We start from the raw sequence: 24,765 nt of genomic DNA, 5'->3' as shown, positions 1-24,765 counted from the left end.
AATATGAATTTAAAAATACGAATATGAATACATAAAGTTACGCATACATCTTTTTGATAGTGTTCTTACTCCATAATCCCCCTGCCCTTCAGTAGCCTCAAAAGCAGCACAGCTTACAGCAATACCTACTTCCTTTTCACTATCTTCTCTTTTAGTCACCGGCAACATGCACTGAAAAAGCGGCCTCCGTTGCCGTGGCAATTAACAAGAAGTGAATATCAAAGTCACAGAAACAAGAGGCTTATGACTTTCACACAGAGAGATCACTCAACTGACAAATGGATTAATTAAAGCTTGGGCTTACTTTTACCCTGAAAGTCGTGGTTGTATTATTCCCCCTAATTCCAAGCAAACAAAGGCTTCTCGCCAACACTCGAGTCTACATATACAGTACTAGTGTTCTCAAACAACTTACTATATTATTAGAATGTGTGTGTGTGTGTGTATGTATGTGTGTGTGTGTGTGTGTGTGTGTGTGTGTGTGTGTGTGTGTGTGTGTGTGTGTGTGTGTGTGTGTGTGTGTGTGTGTGTGTGACTTAGCATAAAGACTGCAAACATGAGGATACTAGCCAGGCTCTTAATCCATACAAAAACAAGGGTATAGGTTAGCTGTTTCCCCAGTTTCTTTAATTATGCTATGCTAAGATTTATGCTAGGCTGCAGGCTGTAGCTTACTATTTATACAGAGGGTATCAGTCTTCTCATTAACAATCAAACGAATAAGTGTATTTTGCAATATGTTAAACTATTTATTTAAGGTTACAAATAAAACTAGAACTGCGAGCAGTTATGACCGATTTAAATGCATTGAGTTATTTGCCAAAACGCATCTACGTTCATTATATCACCCCTAATGGCTGATCTTCACCAAATGTGGTAATATGCTGTGAAATAATATCAAGCTTTGTTCTGATGCCTACTAATTTGGCTAAAATATGCTTAAGTTTGTGTTCTCTGGCTAGCTACAAAAACTAGTTTGGTCGTGAAATGTGCATATTTTAACGGAGCAAAATTCTTTTAATAAGTTTTGGTCCGTCAATCTGTAGATGCTACCTACCAAGTTTCGTGCAGATCTGTTGCACAGCCTAGGGGGAGAGAGAAAAAGTAGGTTTGGTGCATTCTGCGATGTGGCAAGAAAACTTCTTAGCAAAAATGGGCGTGGCTTGTATCATAAGATTCAAGGAACAAGTGGATGTAAGATTTTCTAATGTGGGGTATGAAATGTGGGAGTTAACAAAAACGCGTTTTCCGTCATTATAGCACCAACTAGTTCTACACATGTGTAAATTTAGGTACATGCGTTCCATGAACCAATATACATCGACACTGTAAGTTAGAAGGTGAATCCCAACCTGGGTTCCATAGGCCACGCCCAATTTGACCAATCAGTACCCCACTGTAGTGGCGTTTTTCCACTGCTGGTAACAGCTTGACTCGACACGCCTTGACTCGCCTCTACTCGACTCGATTCTTTCTACATTCGTTTTCCATTGCAAAATGAGCAACGTCAGCGTGGCTGGTTACCATAGCTACGCGTGATGATGTAATTTTCAACGCGACTCACAACAGCACGTCGGCCAGAAGAAAAGTTTTGTTTCAAAAGAAGCTGAAGACAAAAATCACCGCTATAAAAAACAGAAGTTTGGGAATTCCTCCGGAGTTCAGACGTCGACATGACTGTTGTTCGCCGACACAAAAGGGTAAGTTAAGTTTCCTGGTAACGTTAGCTAACATTAGCATGTGTTAGGGGCCCCGGTTAATATTTACTAACGCTATACGCTAGCGTTATATAAAGTACATGAACTTTAGCAACCATGATTACACACCAACATGTGTGCTGTTTGTGTTTCAGAGCATTCACGCTCTGCAAAACAGCCGACGCAGACCTTCTGGTGGGCAACGTCCGACCGGTGAGATCTCTGGCTCTGACCTGCTGGGCTTCGTATAATCTTTATGAGAGTCATGGAGAGACTTATGACAACGACTGGGATGCATCTGGGACGGCAGAGCCGGGGGGGGCACCGTCCCAGGGTGCAGAGGAAGAAGACCAGGAAGTACGGGAGGGTTTGATGCGCTACTTGAAAAGCTAAATAAAACGTTTTTTCTGATATAGCGCCACCTAGCGGTGGAAGGCTGATATATTTTGTCCTGGTCCCTGCAGGGATCTGGACCAGTCCAGTAAACGGAAAACCCCCCACCATGTATGGTTTAGGCTGTAGTATCAGTTTTAGGCAGAGAAGAATAATAACAAACCTTAGGAAACCAATAGGATTCCACAGCTCCGCTGGATCTGTGAACCCCGTTGCCTTGCAAACGTGGTTCCCAGCCCCCTCAGGCTTGAACCCCTAATTAGATAACAATGATAAAAATTACATCATGGTTATGTATGTAGCGCTGGTACAATGTGAAAACAAAGTGACGATGTGAAAGGGGTTGCTCTAATGAACCTACAGAGAAATATCACTTAAATCTGTAGCTGCAACATGCTAAACAATGACTTGAAACTCACTATAAAGCTCTATAAAGCCCTCTGCTTTATAGAGCTTTATAGTGAGTTTCAAGTTCTCATAGCTCATTTTGGGTTACTCATAGCATTGTTTTCAGCAGCCAACTATTTTCAAAACTCAACGTGTACTAACTGCTTAACACCAAACAGACACAGTTAGGGTCTAGCTTATGAACACAGTGGAGCATTTGACAACTAAAGAGTCAAACGTTTCCCTTTGGCATTGGTGGAGAACTAAAATTGAGCTAAAAGAAAATCAATTTTGGACTCACACTTGCCAGGTGACACAAACACAACTCCAAATGTATGATCATGTTGCTCTGTATGCTGGATGTTTAAATAAGCAACAGTTTGTTAACAGGTCCGCCCTATAAACTTAAATGTAATATAAACTTAAAAGGTGTTAACTTGTTAATGTTTTTGTTTTTTCTACTGCCCCCAAGTGACCAAAATAAAGAAGAAGAGTTGTTGCAAGTTTATGTAATGTCTATTTAGGGCACTGCATGTATGGGATGTAAGAAGGTTGCTGAAGGATGTGTACAAAATATGTTTATGAAATGTACAAATATGTTTATATGTTTATGTTTAGATGTACTGTGTGTATGCTTATGCATGTGTGTATATTAAGTTCTGGTTTTACTCCTTTTGGCTTTGCTGAGTGAATAAGCAGAGCACACCGATGAATAATGAGGCTATTACAACCACGGCAGACTAGAGAGCACCGCCTGCTCTCGTCCTGCTCCAGTCAATATGTGCGATGGACCCTCGCTCTATATTTTCTTTCTATGAAATACTCCTGCTGGAGCATCACAGGGTAATTCAATATTCAGTTTATGGAATGAGTCCTGTGGAGAATTGGTGTGTGTGTGTGTGTGTGTGTGTGTGTGTGTGTGTGTGTGTGTGTGTGTGTCTAATACTTAAAAATGTAATACGCATAAGCATGCGTTTGTGAGAGCATTTTATTGACCGCCCTATATTCTGAAAGCAATTAACTTCAAATTAACTCACAGATACACACCTCCCTGAATATTATTTGAAACCTCGTCCCATAATTTAAAATATCTTCTCGCCTCTGGAGGACCAGAAACAATGCCCAGGCTAAGTCATTTTCTGAAGTACAGCCATCTGTGAGGATGTCCAGTCCTCAGGCAATCAAAGTAAGGTATGGTACTTCTGGCCACTTAATATACACACACACACACACACACACACACACACACACATACTACTGTCATCAGAGTCAAAGAAAATCAGGCATTGCCCTTTGTAGTCCTTCATCAGGATCATTGAGAAAGCTGCAAGATTACAGTAACATCTACTCCCCACCCTTCACATAACATTTCTGCCAAATGCCACATGTGCCAATACGGAAAAGAACAGATAATTAGCATCTCTTTGCGAGTCTGTGTATGTGTGAGAAGCAGAAAGAGAAATAAAATTGAATAAAATACAATACAGTAGTGCTCTTGGTCTGTTGCATACTTCATAACAAGTGAAGCATCTTTTTTTTTTCAACCCTTCATGGTTACACAGTTTTAGTAAACTACTTTTAACCAATATAAAGAAAGCTAATGTGTGCACTTTTTGGCTAAATCAAGCTTTTTTGAAGTATGGAGCGACAAAGTGTAAGAGTGTCAAAATAGGTTTTAAAGTAAAAGGATTGAACTTTTACTGTCGCCTGAAGAAGTTTTACTGTGAGACACAATACAAAAACATCATATCCTTAAAAGGTGTGAATTGTAATGGTCTGGAAAAGTGAAAGAAAAAAACGGTTCACTATATAACAGAATTATAACTGACTGAATTTGTTGACATTTTTTTTATCATTAGATGTTGTGAAAATGTGTCCAAGGGAAAAACAACTCCTTTAAAAACCTTCCTTGACGTGTGCTGAGCTGTATTTAAAACACTCAGCGAGGAAGACAGCACATCTCCTCCTGACCTTGTCACCTCCTGCAGTTTCTGATAATGGCTGCTCTGTGATCAGTTCTCCTGTGTAAAGACATCTTTGCACCTCCCCAGTGGTTGGCTTTAGATCTGTCCCAGTTCAGCGATGAGCAGTGTGAGAAGACTGAAAAGAAAATCTACCCTCAAATACAATTTACTGTGACCGACAGTTGGAGTTTCATAGGTGGATGACTTTTCTTCATGTCTCTTCATTGTCGTTGGTTTTATAACGGCTAATGTTCTGTTCTTTATTTTTCAAACTGCTTTTACTCATGCAAGGAAGTATGTTGTGTGAGCTCCCTCATTAAATTGTAAAGCCCCAAACTACAGCCACACAAGTAAAGAACGGACGGATGTTGCCTCTTCATTCTTCCCTCTGGGCCCTATGACCTATTGTTTACATCCCAGGTGTGATTTGTAACTGTCTAAAATGTAATTAAGTCTGTTCCCATGCACAGCTAAACTCAAATTTACAATCATATTGATCACTCAGCATGTGTAATGAGGCGACAGGTTGGGAGATGATTCACCCACCTTGAGAGTGGATGGGAAAAACATATATTCATGCCTATGTGTGTTTCTTAACGACCGAAGATACACAGATTACACTGAAGAATGTTTAGTTAATAGGTTTAGGACACTTCAGCAGGGTCAACTAAAAGTGGTACATTTAACTTGTTTTTAGTTAGAGTACATACATACTACCCTACCCCATGCCTTAAATCCTTCTCATATATGTATTAGCTTTAAAGGACTTCATTGAAAATCACTCAAGGACAACAGCTAAAACAAAAAGTTAACCCGGTCATGCTCACAAATATCTCAACGGGTACTATCTGCTCTAAAACGTGGCCAAAGCACATTCATCAACACTCTGGCAGGAAGCCGAGACCGTGGTGAAGCGCATTTATATTGCATCAACAATTTTCAATTCAATTTGGCACCAGTAAAGAACATATTTTCTTGGGCATAGAGTCAAAGCCTTTACTGACAAACAAAAAGCAGCAATTAGAGAAATGGGCATCTTAAAGGAAGATGAAAGTGCATGAAATCCCCCGGTTACCAATTACAGCATTCATATCTCCTATGGGTGAAATGTTCTCAGACTGGTCAGGCTATTTAATAACTTATAACATGAAGAATAGAAAAATGTGGGTTTTTATGTTAACCCTTACCTCATGTCTTATATTCCTATCAAATTTAATTTTACTCAAATTATTTCCGGTTGCTTTTTGAACACATAATTAAGACTATAATCTATGTTCCATTCTCAGTTTCTTTTAGATTATTACATCCGCCAAGTACAGTAGGTGATTTATTGAGTTCAGTTGGCCCATTTGTTTGTTTTTCTGTCATCGGGATTACGAAAAAAGGTACTAGCTAAATTTTCATAAAACTTTGTAAAAGGGTGTAGCATGTGCCGAATAAGAACTCATTACATTTTGGGGCCGATCTAAGTCACGAGTTGAATATATTTATAATTTTTCACTTCCGTTAACATTGCAAGACAGGGTGTTTGTGCTGCACTTATGTGGTGGATGGGCAATGTCTGTGCTCTCCGAGTGCTCCCAGAGTTTTGTCTTTTTTTGCCTATTTGTCTAATTTCTAGCTGTTTGTAGCTGGACTATCTTTGGACAAGCAAAGGTTTATCCCTCTTAGTCTCACATCAGTGTATTTCCAACAAGACCACTTTCAGAGTCCAGGCTACGCAGAGAGAAGAACGAAGTGAATGATGCAACTAGTACTGTAAATCTATGAGCTGCATGCACAGCAAACTTCCGCTCTCTGGTTAACCCCAACCCAATTGTTCATGTCAATGGATCCAATACCAGGGTTGCTACAACACATAGGGCATACATTGTTTAGTCACATCCATTCCACATGCTATTTGAATAAGCCCTGGGCCTAAGTAGCCTCGTATTATAAAGTATCTGTGCAGCTTTCAGTCAAAATCAAATGGTCAGCCTTGACTGATGGTCTACTATGTCTTTTATTAAACGTCCTTTCAATGACTGTATAGACCAAAGTAAGACCTAAACAGACACTATACAAATCAAAAAAAGATAACGCATTATCGTTATCTTAACACATGTCCATGTCCACCATAATCCAGATGAGAGAAGAGAGAAGTTGATACACCGATCTGAGTCACTTTCAATTCACCGTGTACTCAAAGCGATAAGCTTAACAAGCAAAAACAATTGTTACAGCAAGGGCTTTATAAACATTTTTTGTACTAATATCTGTGATTTTGTTTTTCTGATGTGATTCTACGGGTTTGGGTGTGGCAATTGGGACGTTGGCTATGCCAACCAACCTCCATTATCCAACAGATTTAAAATCCACAACCAATTAAAGACACAAGTACAGACACACGAAGGCTGCAAAAAAAATCAGTGTACTCCATGCCAATTCTTCTCGCTTTGAAGTTTGCCTTTATCAAACTGAGAAGCACCTGATTCAGCTGCGTAAGGCTGTAAGATGCACAACGCCCTGTTATAACTAGAGGTTTACATCGCATTTTCATTTTAGACTGAAAAGTAGAAATAGGTTTAACTAAGTGTATTTATTTTTTGTGTAAATATTTAAGGCATTTCCAATGTCTGATGCACTGTAGAAAAAAACACCGTATTGCCATGCATAAAAAAATTAGAGTACATGCAACAGAGAGGCAGAGGGAGAGAAAGGGCACAGACAAAAAAGACAGAGAGCAACAGTAATCAGAATAAAAGACAGACAGAAACTGGTAAATGTTTAATGACATCTAGTCCTTGACCCCACTTTTTCAAGTGAACCTTCCATATATACTGTATATATATATATATATATTTGGGCCTGTATGAAAAGAAGCTTTACGTTTGCCCTGAAGCACAATTTGCTAATGTTTCATATCTAAAACAGTTCCATAATGTGTTGGTTACATATTTCACTATTGGGTCCCGCAGTTCCACATACCGTCGAGACGGTGTAAACAAAACTATATTTCTCTGATGCTTTGCACCCTGAAGCCCTTCTGCCTGTGTCCTTACTAATCTATACTCTTCATTTCTTTCATCCACCCTCATTCCTCTCTGCGTTGCCTCCTTCCTTCCTCTGCGGCCCACTTCTGCATAGAGGGAATGGCAGCAGAAGCTTCAATAATTCACTTCCCCTCAGGACAGGTTGTGTTTGCATTGCAGGGTGCTACAGGCGAGAATAGAGAGGGTGAGGAAAATAGATTAAAAACAAGAAAGAATGAAGAATGAAGTCAAAAGGGATGAAGACTCTGAACAGAAAGATAGAATGAAACTAAAATAAGTAATACAGCAGAGGAAAATGCCTGTTGTGAGTAATCAAAATGAGGAAAAACAACAAAAAAAAGAGAAAGAAAACAAGAGGGACGAGTCAGGTGAGAAAGAGTAAGGTAATGAAAGAGAGGGGAAAAACGAGAGACGCTCCCCATGCACAAAGGGACTAGATGGGGATGGCTAGACTCCGATAAAAGCCAAAGCGGCAGGAAGCCAGCACCTATCACAACCAAGAACTAAGACTCAGAAGTCTCAGCCTCCAACTCTGTGAGCTCTTTCAGATCCACAGCGGTGTGTTTGTGTGTTCCATGTTTGAAGCACTTCATTTGAAAGTTGTTTGGGCAGACCAATGCCATTCCAAATCAGATGCGGTGTGGTTCAGGAAAAACTACTACTACTAAAGCAGAACCTATTTTGTAGTTCCACTGTTGTGGTATGTCTACTAGTTTGATAAGGTTTAATTGGTCTTACTTATGAACCATGGCCTAATCAGCTGCCCATGCTGGAAATAAATAAAATACTTAAATGATAGCAAATCCTTGCTTCACCCCTATGGCGGAAATAAGAACTGAAACGATTTGATCAATTCATTGATTGGTTGATTGAATGAAAATCAGTGGCGCAGGCAGAAATAGTATTTTGGGCGGGCCAGTACAAGAGTGAGTGGGCCATTTTCAAAAAGACGTAGAAGTAGAAAAAAGAACAACAACAAAAAACAGCAACAATTTTCCCTTCCAACATATACTGCATTAAAACAGCAATAACTGTCTACGACATGCTCAACCAACAAAGCTCAGTCTAAAAGCTTTGAGGCTAAAATATATTTGCACCGGCAGAACCAGAAACATTGGCTCTGCACGTTATAAAAATAACCATTTTATTTCACAAAGTGGCAACTAAACATGAACCAAACAGCAGAGAAAGAGTTTATACACTGCAGGACATAGACTAGCCTACCTCAGAAATCACACATGTAACATATCCTTTGTGCATTCATGCAGCATTGTTTCCTCAGGACTACTGTCAGATCATGAGCAGCAAATGCGCTAGAAGCAGTAAAAGAAAATCCAAGAATGAAAAGTTCCAGCCAAGCATTGTTTGAACTATGAAAGATATAATGAAAAGTGTCCAGCTAAGGCGTCAATTCTTAGACAGTGTATCAAGTCCATGGCAGTGACAGGATCAAAGAAAACTACAAACTAAGTCACTCACAGATAACTTATCTTTTTATTTAATGTAAGAAAAACAAAAAGGCGTGTTAGCTAGAAGCCATCCTCATCAGTGTTCACCATGTCTTACTAAACAGGAAGTTTACTACTAGGTTACAAGAAGCATGAAACACGTTTTAGCCTACTTAATGTTACCTCTGTGAAAACTGATGGGCTGTCAGCTCTGCTGGGGAAATGTCTGCACATGCTGCAGAAAAGCTCGTCCTTATTTACATTCGATTCTATCCCAGAAAACTTTCCGTACAACTTTAAAGAGAAGCCATTGCTCTCGCAGTAACTTTTAACAGAGCATTGCTTAACACATCCATGGTACATTGTGTGAAAAGCAAGCTAGCTAACATTAGCTGCTGGAGGCAGCCTGGAGAGTCTGTTATTTGTTACCATAGTAACCACCTACGTTCCGAAGCCTTTCTAATTGTTTGATCCTTATTCTCTGATTAAACAGTTTTGTTTTAATCAGAAGAGAAGACACTTTAAACTAGGGTGACAGTCCCCGGTTTTGGTGACCTGTAACCGGCTGGATCTGTCCCCGGAAATGTCCCGGAAAATGTTTTCACTGTTACTGAAAGACCCGAAATTGGAATGAAAGAAAGAAAACATTAAAAAATACTCAAGCTCAAGACAGCCATAGCAAGTGCTGCTCAGAGCTTAAAAATGTTTTAGAATGCCATATTTTACGATGTTAAAATTAGTGATTAGTTACATGGAGTCTGGTGGGTTTGGCAAACGCAATTTCGCGGACTTTTATGTTTTAAAAAATGATCTTACTCTTTAACAGAAAGGTCGACCTCCTTAGAAAATGCTTTCCATAATGTTGTCAGACACTTAGAATATTAATCTGAGTCAGAGCACTATTATGAACGTAAATACAAGCTGGACAATTATATTAACTTATATTATAGCTTGTTTTGCCGCTGCTGTGTGCAGCGATCTCGTTTAATACTGGATCAATGTCAAAGGAAAATATTTCCTCAATAGTTTTTATTGTATCCGATACTCAATGAGCTGTTGCAGAAACAAGCCCAGCCTGAAGCAATAAAGCAAAAGCTGTCAGATAAATTTAGTTCAGTAAACATTACATTTCCCTCTGAGGTGTAGTGGAGTACAAGTATGAAGTAGCAGGGGTAATTCTAGGATCAGACCTTTAGGGGGGGCTCAGCCCCTAATGAGAATGTGGCCTACATGAAATGTTATCATATTTACATATTGCATAAATCTCTGCACGCCCATTAGGCTACTCTCTGTGAAATATCTTCACTCAACACATGCATCAGTACAACAAGCGGTTCCAGAATAATCTGGTTTTGAAATTGCAACAAAATGTCTACATGGTCTCCAAAATTACAATGTATTTATATGTAAACTATTAAACAATTCTTTATATTAAACAATTTATAAACGTTGTATAAATTATAATATTTATAAATTGTTATAAATGTCAGCGAAGACATTTTTGTAAATTGCTTAGCCAGTGTATCCCACCATAATGGTTATTATATGTCAGATTCCAGACAATCCTTCTTATATGAATATATATTTCTACTGGTATGCTTTCTTGTGACATTAATGCAAAAAGATGAAGAAAAAACAATTCCACCTGTGTGTGCATGGTTAAAATTCTGAAGTGAAAAATAGTTCTGGCTTCAGCACAAATATTTCCATCCATAGATACAAATAATCAAGTGTAACCTCTGAATTTATTTTTAAAGTGCACCAGATTGATAACCTGGCTCCGCCCTCCTACGTACTTCCGATCACTTTTCATTTTCCTTCAGTACTCCGTCTGGGTTTGCGGTATATTCACAGGGTTTCTCCGGCCAAATAATTGGCGGTCCAATCAGCGAACAGAGAGAGTGGCTGAGAACTATGACCTGGAGGTTCGGTAACATTGGGTGAGTTACGTAATGGCGGCGGACAAAGATGCGAGCAATGCTACTCGGTCAGTTGTGGCAACGCTGCCAAACATCCAGAAGTTAAAGCCCGAGCAAGAACAATCTTTGCCGAGTCTTGTTGGAGGCCATTGTTGTGGCCCTCCTCCCCGCAGGGTTAGGGAAAATTTTGATTTTCAAGCTCGCTTTGTTGTTGGTGAAGGAGTTGGCTGAGGCTAACGCTAGCGACGCTAAGCTGACATCACAACCAAACAGTAGCGATTGGTTATGGCAGATCAAATAGTTTTAAACTTCAACAGAGTACCCGCCTTCAAGGAAGGTAACACATGTCAATGAAGAGTGGCCGGACTCCCTGTCCAAACGAAATGTACTAGAGTCTGGTAGAACCAGGCTAATGTACCAAAGTCTGGTAGAACCAAGCTAATATACCAGAGTCTGATAGAACCAGACTAATGTACCAGAGCGTGAAATGGACGTATTTTGAACATCAACAAGAAGTAACTTCACCAACATTGTTTAAAGCACCTTTAAAATAGAAAAAAAAAATTTTTACAGTGGAGCATGCCCATGGACTCCCCTAGGGGGGGTTGTGCCCCAGTGCAGCTCTAGGTCTTGTGATGCCCCTGGGGCAGTGTCCCCATTTTAAGTTTTACAAACATGACCTGTTTTGGAGGTATGTACGCTTCTGAGTTAAAATTGTCCCTGGATTTTGTCTGAGAAATCTGGTCACCTTACATTAAACACACACAACTAGTTCTGTTACTGTTTCTTTTCTTTTTTTACACACATTTCAATATTTTTCATAACAAAACATAATTTGATCAAACTTGGCTGGACGGCCCAGTGAGTAAAGTGGGCCAGTGCCGCCGTGGCCTATTACTGACTGTAATAAATCATTTTGCAGCAACAAGTCCTCTTTTTAATCAGAAAATGCCACAACTTGGTTGCAGCTTTTCAAATGTCAATAAACACTTGTTTTCTTTCTTGATTTCAACTGAAAGTCAATGTTGTTTTAAAAAAAAAAAAACATGACCACAATCATTACAAAACCTTATTGTTATTAATAATAACTATTTTGTTATTATTGTCATATTTGCAATGGACGTCCCCTAATTATAACAAAGTAGTCATTTTCTGATATGTTGCATTGAAATGCAAGGTAAAGTAGTATTTTCAGATGTTTTTTCATGAATCCTTTCCTTTCTCATTTTCTAAGCCCAATGTTGGTCTAGCTCTCTGTCTCTAGGGAAGCCTTTCTTCTTTTAGCTGCTCTGTATCTGGCCTTGCCCTTTTCAATGTCACTCTCACTGTGTCTCTCGGTTTTTTAATACAAGCCTTTTCGCTCTGCCACGTGTCCTTTTTCTCTTCTTCTCTAAGCCAGATCCAAGTCATTTCATTGAATGTCAAATTCAGTTAGAATTCATCAGCTTCACTTAGATTTTATAATGCCTGAAGTGGAAAAGTGTTTCAGTTGAAATAAAGATGAATTTCAATGAAAAACAGTTATTACATCAATTCAGTTACAAAAAGTCTGATTCCCTTCTAGATCACTTCAAATCCACACTTAAAAATATGTACATCACAGCTGCTTAGAAAACCAACTTCTGCTTATGTCTGCATTCTTACTGCATGGCCATGAGATCGGTTGAGGAATCAGAACAATTTTCTGTGTGGGATAAGGTGTACTTGCTGAGCCACGGGCATCATTGTGATTGAAATATAAATACTATTCTCATACACGCACCTGGAAATAGCAGCTCTCATTTGGGGGGTTTTCTGCTGAGCTCGCTGAGCTCGTTCCCACAATAGTGCAACAGTGTGAGCTCCTTTTTATATTTCCACAAATTAATATTTGGATTGTCTCAATTTAATGAGATTTTGATTAGAAAAGACATTACATGTGCCCAAGGGGGTTCAACGATACACGTTAGAGTTGAGTAGCCGTGGATGTCAAGAAACAGAAATTATGATATGGTAAGTAAAATATTATACACACGTTTGTTTTGGGTTGGAAAATAACTCACAAATAGGACCAACTAGCTGCAATTGTCCAACTGCAAAGGACCCCACTCATACACATAACACCTTTAAAAGAGTACACCAATTTAGCACTGCACTTTAATAAAGAGAACCATATTATTTTCATGCCTTCTTACTCCTCATCAAAACCTGCTGCCTACAATACCTACAATGCAATGCACCACCAACAGGTGTGCTACTATAGCAGTGGCTATAGCCTCAAACTGCTTAAGCAGAAATGCTGAGCAGACATCTGGTAAACTCACTTTCTTCTAACCAAAGTTGAGAAAACACACATATTTATTTATTTATTTATTTAATTTAGAAAATTTTACATCAATCAAATGGTGTGACCCACACTCAGCTGGGCTATGTGTGAAGATCAGCATCATTCTTCTGTAATTGTCAAATTCCAACAAGCCTCAATACTGCACTTTTCTTTATCTAATAATAGAAGCAGAACAATTAGATAGAAGAAAAAATAGAAGAAAACAATTGTTAAATTTCAGTCTTCTGTTTGTGCCACCCACTTCATCATAAATCCAACCACCTTTCCTCATCAGGATGCACCTTTCCCTCTGCCCTCGTTTCCTGATGCAGTTGCTAGTCCGGGCTGTGTGCTTGCTCCCCAGTGTCAGCCCTCCACCCTGCCTCCCAAAGCCTGTCTGCAGCTTTCAATGACAGTGTGCGCCATGTCCTATATATGCAGTAAGTGGAGGGGTGGGTGGATGCTTGCCAGTGAATTGGAGGATGATAGCGAGAAGATGACAGGGCTTGGATGAGAGAGGTGCTGGGTGTAAAGAAAGGGAAGGAGAGTTCAAGGCATGTATCTGTTGAAAAGGTTTGGGTGAAGGGAGAGAATTAGGATGGAATAAGGATGTAAAGTGGAGAATGGGTACATTTTATCTCATTTTGACATGTTAAGGGTAGCTATATGGATGGCTTGGAAGGAAAAGAAGATCAGAGAGAGGAGAGAAGAAGGGAAGAGAGGAAGATGACAGGAACATCTTTCTTGACAGGTAAAAGTTTAGTAGATGGGCAAAGACAGAATGAGGGAGGAGGAAAGAGTTTTGGATGCGGTTGGCAGGTAAATTGCTACACTGACAACATGGGGACTTTTTTAACATATGCAACAGATTATAACCCCATCGTCTCTAGTCAGATGCATGGAGAAAGACAGGAAATGGTGAGAGCAGCAAGCTAAAATTTCAAACATTTAAAGTGCCAGAAATGTATAACTGAAACCGTCATGAGCAGCGGAGGAGGAGAGGGAGAGTAGTTTGCTTCTGAGGGAGAGGAGATTTGAGAGTGAGAAAGAGAACTAGAGAGAGAGAAAGAGAAAGAGAGAGAGAGGGTGAGATCTCCAAGCAGCACGCATCGCTGAATTATTGAGGCCAGACGTGTGTAAGAGCAGAAGATAGATTTCCAGTGTTGATCCCTCCCTGCTGTCAGAAAGTTTAGTTGGACATGACCAGCTCCAGCAGTTGTGGTTGTTTTGTTGTTGTTTGTGGGTTTTTGGAGCACACCACAGGGATAGGCAGAAAATGTGTGGGAGGAGCAGCCTGAAAAAGTCTGGTTTTAGAAGAATGTGTGCTTCCTGGCCCTCTTTATGTCAACGCATATCTGTATGATAAGGTTTTCAGGTGTGCAGGTTTTCGATGAAGTGAAAGATCAATCAATATATGTCTGGGCTGAAGCTGCAACAGGCGGCAAGAACGGCTGCATGTATGAATAGCACTTTGAGCATGGTGACAAAACACAAAATGCTCAGTGTGAGTCAACAATATTGCAAATCTTTTAAAGCTCCCTTAGGAGATTTACGCCTACTTATTAGACCAGCACAAGGTGCTGTCGCCAAAAGATAATCAAAATGTCATTTCATTTCAATCATTTCAACTTTCTAACCAGCGTTTATGGAAATCGTGTTTATTTTGGACACAATTTAGATCATGTGTTTGCTTAATTGATGGAAAAAAAAACAGTCAAACTTAAAGTCCACCTTCACTCAGTAATGTATTGCCGGTTTTACTTTACGTGGATGTTTCATGTAAACTGTGCTAAATGATGCAGGTGCAGAGTTTCCTACTAGGAGGGTGTTTTCAAAATGTATCTATTAAAGGTGGAACGTTTTTCTCTGGTCCAATTTGCAACTCCTAAGAGTGTGCTGTGGAAATGTAAAGCCTCCATCGCACATACATTGAGGATGGATCTGGATTTGTTTCAATTAGGAGTAGCCTAGGTGTAATCTAAGAATTTGATAAAAGGTAATTTTACTTTTCTTGCCAAGAAAACACATCAGACACTAGTTATCATTCCAAGAAGAGTATTTTTATGTCTTAAAACATCTGTGGAAGGGATATTTAAAGCCACTAGCTGTGAAATCTGTGAAACCACCCAGTGCAATACGGAAAGCAACACGTACAACTGCACATTTCCAAAAACAGAATCTACATTAGAATAATTTGAAAGATGCTGCAATCAAATAAAAAATCATACACATATCGGTGTTGAAAATATCTTAAAGACATAGATGCATATCTAGAAGAATGATGCCAAAGAAAGATTTAAGTGCTGAGGACAAAGACCAGGAGAATAGTAGAGAAGGCAGTGAAGAAAGCCAGTGACAGTGTGACAGAAGTGCAGGAGGCAGACGGTCTCTGATGTAAGCCATGTTCTCACCACTGTTCACAACCATCCTGTCGCCTTTATGAATAAGTTAGATGCCAAATGTTTCCTCCCTCTCATGTCCATGCTTGCAAACACACCCACATACTATGTGTCTTATTCCGTTACTCTCACAACTAAGATCAGGCCCTGTGCAAACACAAAAAAACACATCAACAATCCAACAGCTTTGCCTCGACTACAGTATATTAACATATTTGAATGCTGCATATTATATTATATTAACATGAATTCATAAATCATGTACATGACACCAGCAGAGACCCACATGCTGTATGTCTATATTCCTTCACGAAGCTAAGCCAGTAAGAAGTGCTTGATAATGTCTGACTGAGGGACAGGAGTACATAGGAGGAAAATGAAGTCTCACTGGATTTTTTCCTACTCACAGGGCACCCACGTCGCCCTGTTGTGCTCTGGACTTTCATCCAAAGTAGTGTGTGGTCCGTGTGTGTGTGTGTGTGTTGTCCTGTTACGCTCTGACCACTTTCATCCAATGTAGTGTGTGGTCTGTTTGTGGTCTGTGTATCTGCGTGTGCCTCTGTGTGACACTGACTAACATCACAGTACAGAGGGATGAGAGTGGGTGAGATTGTGGTAATAATCTATGAGTTCAGGAAAAGGTAAATGCAGTGAGAGTTGTTTGTGCACATGTGTGTCTGTATGTGCATGAGAAAACTTTGCGTGGGCTCTCGTGTGTGTGATTGTGCATGGATGTGATTTGCATGAACATGAATGTATTTTACATCATCATCCGAGAGTAAAATACAAAGACAGGGAAAAAAAGAAATCTAAATGAACTGATAGAAAGGGGGGTTATGTGATGATCTGTGAGCAAAGAATTATTATAATTCTACTTCCTACTCTACTTCAGTACAGACACATGCTGCTGGAGCCTGCAGTGATTTTCAACATTTCACTCCTCCTCATCAAACTTGTACCTTTGATTTCTACTCTTAACTTGGAAAATAACGGAAATATCATCAGGGAACATACATTATACATGTCAATCAAGTCTGCCAATCTGTATTTATTCATACACACTCAATGTAGGGGATAAGGATTCAAGTTGTTTCACAGCTTTGTACAGACAAAATATGATAAATGTCCATATTAACCATGTCCTCCAATGGCTTTTGTTGCAAAACCTTACGAAAAATATACATTTTTGGGAATTATATTTATTGCTTTCTTGTTGTAAGTTCAATGAGAAGATCTACATTTCCATGTTTCCTATCTTTATGCTAAACTAACCGGCCCCTACACATTAACTGTAAACACATGGTACCTTCTCATTTAACACTGCAAGAAAGCAAAAAAGGATATTTCTCAAAATGTGAAACTATCTAAATTACAAGTGTGAGCAAAGAAGGGAAATGAACTGTTCTTTACAAAAAGACATCTCATGTATCATGTCGGGTGGAAGGAGCCACTTACAGCAAACGTAAGAGGCAGGCAGATAGCTTAGACTTCAGTGTCGACACATATATTACACAAAGACTTGCCATGCTTGCTTTCTAAGGAGATATATTACTCGTAGCCGTTGATTTCGGTGGGAACCAGATTTCATCATTTTGTACCCACCACTTTTTTTGTCATCTCAAGCTCAATTTAGTAAAAAAAAAAAAAAAAAAGTTCCTAACACATATAATTCCTGAGAGACAGATGCCAACAAATCCACAAAAATGTCAATCCCCACAGGGTAGCCCCAGGCACAGCCGTTCTGCTGCTGCGCTGGCTACAAGCTTCTTTACTTTCGCAGCTCCTCTTTCTGAGTCTGATGTCACATCATGCCACATTGTCAACATGATACATGGATACATGAAGCAGAAAATCATCGGACATCATCACATTTTTGTATACATTTTTATTAATTCACATTAGTTAGCCACAGGACAGCGTCGAAAATATGACCTGCGCAAAAGAAAATTAAAAAAAATGAACGCGTACCCAGCGTAGACAGCGTCTCTGTCCAAAGCACAATTCAAACCAAACTGACGCCTGTGATATTACTATCACACATCAGGGCCCCTATGTGCCAGGCTGCCCACCTCTACCTGCTTTGTGCCCACCCTGAGCTTAGAGTGTAACTGGTAGGACCTTTATCTGACCTCCCAAGACATTGTCTTAGGGGTCTTATCCTTTAGCCCCAGGTAGCGAGGCTAGTGTAAACCAAAGTCAACATATCACTTTGGCCAAAGGCCTATGGCTCTGCTGCTGACTTGTTGGTTAATTGAATGGTGTGAGGCTTTAATATTCAGTCACCCATACAGACAAATAGGAAACTGAGGAGAGGAGAGGAGAGGAGAGGAGAGGAGAGGAGAGGAGAGGAGAGGAGAGGAGAGGAGAGGAGAGGAGAGGAGAAGATCAAGGCCATTAAAAGGGGCAGAAAAACAGCTGAGTAAGTATCAAACAAAGGAGGCTGCATACTGTATTATTTATGTGAATGTTCTCAATGTACGACCTTTTTAATATCAGGGCAGCAAGGTCTACACTGCTACACAATGGACCTAGTTAACGTGAGAAAACAAATGGGAGCAAGACAAGATAATTAAAGCAGCATGTGCACTAAAACTTTAAAGCAGAAGAGCTGGAATCAGAGGGACTGAAAGAGATGAGTAGAGACAGACTCAAAAAAAGAAGGAGGGATGGGAGACCAAGAGGGGGAGCACTCCCGTCTACTAGCTTAAGTGGTTTACATCAAAATTTAATTGTTTTAATTGTGGTGAAAAATGAGGACTCTGAAATATATTACAAACACTAAAGACACCGCAATTCTACAGCTCTCTAATACTGCCAAACCATTGCCTCATACCTGGTTGGTGCAAAGAATAGTTCTCCTAATTGTCTTACACTCTCCACTGTAGGGACTGTAAATAGTTATCATGTGAATATGTGAAACCTATATACAAAAAGAGAAAAATGTGTGGGGTGAGGCACAGAACACAGGAATGTCGAGTAAGATTGCGAGAGATAAGATGAGAAACTTGGGTCTGGGTTGCAACTGTGTGTGTAGAAACATCTTGCTCCTCTATTCAACTTTGGTGAACATCTTGCCTAATACACCCAGCCACAGCTCAACCAATGGGGAAGCAAAGAATATGATATGTCTACACCCATGTGTGTAAAACAACTTTATGTCTACACCCATTTATAAAAACAACTTTATATCTACCCCCATTTATACAACTTCAATAAAAAGGCAGAGCAAGGGGAAAGTACTCTGGAAGACTGCTGAATGATTTCAGTACTCATCCCCTTTGCAAAGCACAAGAGACAACGTCCGTGTCCGTGTATTTTAGATTTGGGGTTTTGGACCTAACTTCCATGACAATTAGGCTTCCTTAGAACACAAAAGGCTAAATCTATCTATCCATCAGTGCTGGAAAACTAAAATATTGTTCCTTAAGTAAAAGTTACTTGATATTTAAAAAACAACAAATGTAAAACGGGACGGGGGTATCTCTCCCATGTAGTGAAAATAGGACAAGGGGTCATAAATCCAACAATATTTTGTTTGTAATATATACATATATATATATATATATATATATATATATACACATGTATACACATGTAATAACAACATAACACATGTCACACATGACATATAGAAAGGTATAATGTGCAATTTTGGTTCACACCCTCCCATGAAACGTTTTCAAACAATCAATTGAAAGTGAAAGTACCATATGTTGTAAGTTCTGAGAGTCATCCTTCTTTTCTACACAAACATAAACAACACTTATAATGCAGATCAAGGCTAAATCACGTGTATAGACTCCATAAATGGGTAAGACCCTACTGTTCACAGACTAGCAGCCGGCTACCCTAGTAGCCCATATGATCTAATAAGATGTATGTGAATTCATTTAACCAGTCTCCTACATACATTGTCCTACAGAAGGTGTGGACAATTAATTTCCCAAAGGGCCACATGAGAAACAGGGACTCTTGAGGGCTAGACCAATAGACTAAACTCAATTTTGCTCAAAATTATTTTATGTCAGGAGGCACGTTCTCAAATGTCTCTTTGTTTCTCTGGGCATATTTGTGTAGCAGAGTCCACCATACACGCTTTAATAAACTCCTGTTCAGAAAATGGCTTACTGTTTTTGGCAATTGCAGCTTGACTAGCAAAGTTTCAGATGCCGGGCCTGCTCGAGTCAGGTTGTATTTCTCTGCGTTTTTAATATTGTAGTAGCGATTCAAATTATAATCCTTTAAAGCAACACTTTTCCCGCTTTGGTCCCCCTAAATCGGATGCAGAATTGTCCCAGTATGTCTCATTCAAACTACAGATCCGTTACCCAATCTGGCAAACTTGCATATTGCGGTTATAGCCGGTAGAGAGCTGCAAAGCAAATGCAAAGTGACATCCATCCTGTTATGAGTTGATGAACCACTAAAATGATTTTGGAACATTATTTTACGGTACAAAAAGTTCTCTAGTGTTGTACGGCCAGGGATGTGGAAGGGTGTCTGGTCTTCCTGACTACCAGCTGTCTCTCTGGTGCTTGGTTGGGACATTTCGCTCTAGTTCTCTTGAGTCTCTGACACGGACATCTTCATACTAGGCTACATAGGTCTGCTATTTCCTTGCTAGAGCGTGAGGTGATGTGTGTCGTGCACAGGTGCGATGGATTGCGTACAAACCAATAGGGTGTCGGAACGGTGTGTTTATACTTCTCAACCAACCCCAATCAAATGCATTCTATCCGAATGGCGTGTTTCATCTGGAGAGATTTTTTTTTTGAACAATGACAAGCAAGAATGAAAAAAAACACTACCTTTAAAATGTAAGGAGTAAAAATTACAGATAATTGCGTGAAAATGTGAGGAGTGGAAGTACAAATTCTGCTGTAAAATAATGACTCCAGTAAAGTATAGATACCCAAAATGTCTACTTAAGTACGGCATACATCATGGGTCCGACACAATGCAGAAGAAGCTGCAAATGTTGAGAATGCCCAGTTCTGGTGAAGTGGTTCCGGGCGTGATTTTTTTTTCTTTACTTCATTTTTTGTTAGTCTAAGTTTGAGCGTGCGTGCATGCGTGCGGGCGTGTACAGTGATCCAAAATTAAGCTAATAGAGAGGTATAGAGTAGGAGGAGGATAGTAGGTGTCAGACTGTGGGAGGCAAAAGAGTATCATCATCTCTAGCTCCAGTCTCTTTCCATCACCGTCTCCGCTCCCCTCCTCCATTGCCTCAGAGCCATCAATAAATTATAGATGCTTATTAGAAAAGGGCAATATTCAGCATCCAAAATAAACACAGCAGCAGGAGACATGAAAGAGTCACAAACAAAAAGTGCTGATATGGATTAAGGAAGAGTTAAAGTCACACGGGAGCCAGTGGCCAGGCCAGTTAAACCTGGAATCATCTATATCTAGGTCACCGGCTTTCAACCAATGTGCCATGGCAAGCTAAGGTACTGCAACAAGTAAAGCTCAAGATGATGCTCAAATGTTACATACACACAGACACACACACACAGACAGACAGCAAATAAAAAACTAGCAATGTGTTCCAAGCCCTTCTTTCTTCCTTGGGCAACATCTTCAAAGTGATGTTAAATGTATGCGTAATGTAGGCATATTCAACTTTTTCACTTTCTGGATTTGTTGTAGTGCTTTGTTCCATGGCTAGTGGCAAGGCCCCAACTCTCCCACTGCTGCAAGGGCCTTGCTCGATTCTTTAAAAAAAACACTGTTAAGGTAAATCACTGATTTAAGCTCATTAATTTTCCTGTTAACAAGCACATGATGATGCATCATATTGCAGGCTAATGCAATTTTGGATTCATCTACAGCACCATCTGATGCTTTGGTGTGACTTTGACGAGCAATCAATAAGTTGGTGTCCCTGTGAACTCGGTTGCCTCGCAGAGTGTGATGTGACGCAGCATCACAAAGATGGAGAGACACTTTTCTGGTACAATTTGTCTGTATTGATGTCATAACTGTTCAGTACTTCAGATGAGGAGACACATTCTGCCAGACTGTGTTGACATTTTCTGAACCTCCCCTAATCCCTAAGTATGCTGAAAGTTAGTGCATGGGAATGACATCATGCTTGTAATGCCTAGGATTACAGTATATGCAGATTAAAAAAACTTGAAAATTGGTGTAAATGTATGCAGGGATGTTTGCGATGAGTGTATGAAGACGGCATGGAAAAAGCTAATCCCAAAGAAACTGTAGGAAAGAGGAGAGGACTAAAAACTACTTTAAAATGATATTCATAAACGTACTGTAACAAGGCTTAACGTTAAAGAAACACACGGTGTGCCACGTTTTCTTTTTCCTTTGAAATAAAGCATTGTGTTTCCTTAGTGCACCTGTCTATGTAATTCCTATTTGACGGACAAGTGTTACACGCTTTTTGACAGCCTATCAAAATTCACAGAAGTACAATCTATACACTGCTGCAAGAGAAACAGTGACTGATCCACAAGTCCCTGCTGAGTCAGCAAACTGTTGCAGTGGCAAGAAAGGTGTGTCTGGCGCACAAACACATCCCACTCACACATGCACACACACACACACACACACACACACGCACACACACACATTTGCCACGTAAACTCACATTCACGAGCACAAACACCTGCACGCAACAGACTCACAGGCATGAGCTGACAAAAACACACGCATCCAAACACACCCCAGAGAAGGCTACAGTAAATGAACCTCACAGCCATCCAAAGCGCTGACATCAATCAGGCACGCTTACACCGTTCGGTTCCCGACGGACAGCGAGTCGCATCCGTCTGCCGGAGCAAGTGCTAAACAATTCCAAAGTGAAGGAAACCATTTTATGCATATCTGCATACACAGCGAGCGAGCAAGCCAGACTCGTTGGCTCTCTTCCCAATCTTCCCTACTCGTGTTCTTCTCTGCAATTGTGCAAATTGTGAAATGATTTGTTCTGTCTGACTGACTCTTTTTAATGATGATGATGTATCTATACATGCAACAGTTGTTGTCCAGGTACGCACAGCTGAGCACCACCACCACACAAGCCACCTGGGAAGCTGGGTTCTGTGAAGGCTGGCCAACATGATTTCCCGCAAAGCTTTGGGACTTTTTGTCCCTTACCAAAGACTGAAAGACTGCTGTTGCACATAAGACAAATCACCTATTACACTGGAGGGTGGGGAACATCATAAAAAGAAATGATTGCGGCTTCACCAATGGCACTGACTGCATACCTTTCTGCTTTGCATATTTGTGAAAAAGCCCACAAAGCATGGTGCACAAATTCTTCATGACAATCACTATCACCCTGTAGAGAATCCCAAACTCAGTCCTACAGTTATGAACAAAAACAAAATGAGGACAAGAATGCACAACGGCAGATAGGAGATGTAAGATGCCTTACTCAGAAAAGTCGCGGACATGAGGAGAAAACATAAAAATAAACACAAACTCCTAAAAATTGATTGCTGGCATTGAAAGTAACTCAAAAGTTTTGGATACTTTTATTTTCAAACTGATATGTTGTGACATGTAACATAACGGAGCTATGTTAAATCCTGGCTTCATCAACAACCAGGTAAAACAATGATCCTAGATATTGCCACTAAAACTCATGCTACATTAGTTTTCATTGAAAGGTTTCTCATTTCCTCAAAAAAAAAAACATAGTGGGAAAAAAATTTAAATTCTTGAGATCCCATCCAGCACTTTCACAAAGTAGATAATGTGTAAAAACACAACAGATTTTGATAAAGAACATGCTTTATTATATGTTAATAAGAAAGCTGGGCTTCAACTGATGGTCAAAACAAAACAAATGCAGAGAAAAGATCACAGAAATGCTTGTCAGTAGTTTTAATTTGCACTAATACTGCTACGTCGCCTGCAGTATGAAGTATTAGAGTGATATGAACCTGATTAGTTAGCGAGGACGTCAAAATGGGCCCACATGCTTCAGCAAATGACGGACGGCATACTGTGGGATTGCTTGTGACAACAGCACTCCATGCGACTAAACAGACCTTGTTTTCAGTGGCTGCCACATGTCTTCAAACATCAAAATCAAAGCATCAAAGCTGACAGATCAGTTTGTGTGCTTGCCTTGCCCGAAGGGACGGGAGGATGCATATCTGGCCTGTAGCTGAAGAAACCGAGCCTCTGTAGTACAGCGAGAAAGTCTTAAGAGGGAACAAATCTCCACTTTATCCTCAAAGGCACAGTGTGACCGTCCTGTTTAACCTGACAAAGGCGAGCACGTCTCCGAGAGCTCGGCCACTTGAAACCTGTTGTCTGTGCGTGTGTGAGTGCACTGGGTATGGGGGGAAGCAGGAAGTTAAATATTGACCCAACCATTACCTCCATTGAGTAATAACCATAAAGCATAACCAATAATTTCAAGTTTGAGCATACTTTGTGGCATAAAGCACTAACATGTGGGCCTAATGTGGATGTTTGCCATAAGGATTTATATCAGCCTAAAAATGGAATTAAATTGGATTTATAGTAGGTGGGTTTCCCCTCCACTACACAGCTGGATGTTTTCCCAGCTGCCTCTTGCGACTTCTAAGAAGCAATATCCCCCTTTTAAGTTAATTTGCTGTCGATCTGCCTGAAGTTATTCTGGCAGTAGTTTAAATGGCAGTTATTACACTGCCTCCTATTAGCACATCGTATTGAAACACGGACAATATGTGGCGCAGAGAACCCCTAATTTTTTTAGGTTGTGGGCTAATAATTGGATAAATTAACATCGTTGCTGCAATGGAGCTCAGTCAGCCTGCACTAATAGAGTGTGCATTGATGTGGTAACAGGAATACATTGATAAACACCGGATTCTTACCGTAAACTCCTTGGCCCCAGGCAAGAGAATAGACACTAGAAAATAACAAAATCCAGAAAAGCTCCATGTTCAACTCACTTCCGTCATAACCTAAGAGACAGAAAGAGAGAGAGAGAGAGAGAGAGAGAGAGAGAGAGAGAGAGAGAGAGGGGGGTTAAAACAGAGGCACAGAGGGGAACAGCCTGCAGATGTATGTGACAAACAAGAGGCGACAGATGAGGGATTGTTATCAAAAAGGGAAAAAAATAGCTAATTTCAGTTGTTCTTATCATGTTCAACTATTGTCTCCTCCAAGCCCTTAAGCCACACTCTAAAAACTAATTCAGGGGACCTTTAGTCATTACTTAAATATATACATTGTTGTGAAATAAAAAATCAAGT

General features: G+C 40.0%; 1 protein-coding gene across 2 annotated transcripts in view; it reads right to left on the bottom strand.

Annotated features, from left to right (window-relative positions):
• LOC117945169 (MAM domain-containing glycosylphosphatidylinositol anchor protein 1) overlaps window positions 1–24,765 on the bottom strand; it is a 166,944-nt gene that overhangs the window by 140,411 nt on the left and 1,768 nt on the right. For both annotated transcript variants that reach the window (XM_034872471.1, XM_034872480.1), the window contains exon 2: window positions 24,385–24,474. In XM_034872471.1, the coding sequence (XP_034728362.1) occupies window positions 24,385–24,451 (67 nt within the window). In that variant the 5' untranslated portion in view covers window positions 24,452–24,474. The remainder of the gene's footprint in view (window positions 1–24,384; window positions 24,475–24,765) is intronic.

The sequence above is a fragment of the Etheostoma cragini genome, chromosome 1 (genome assembly GCF_013103735.1).
Source record: "Etheostoma cragini isolate CJK2018 chromosome 1, CSU_Ecrag_1.0, whole genome shotgun sequence".
NCBI lineage: Eukaryota > Metazoa > Chordata > Actinopteri > Perciformes > Percidae > Etheostoma > Etheostoma cragini.
The sequence above is the reverse complement of the archived record's forward strand: the minus strand, read 5'-3'. Positions and strand labels throughout refer to the sequence as shown.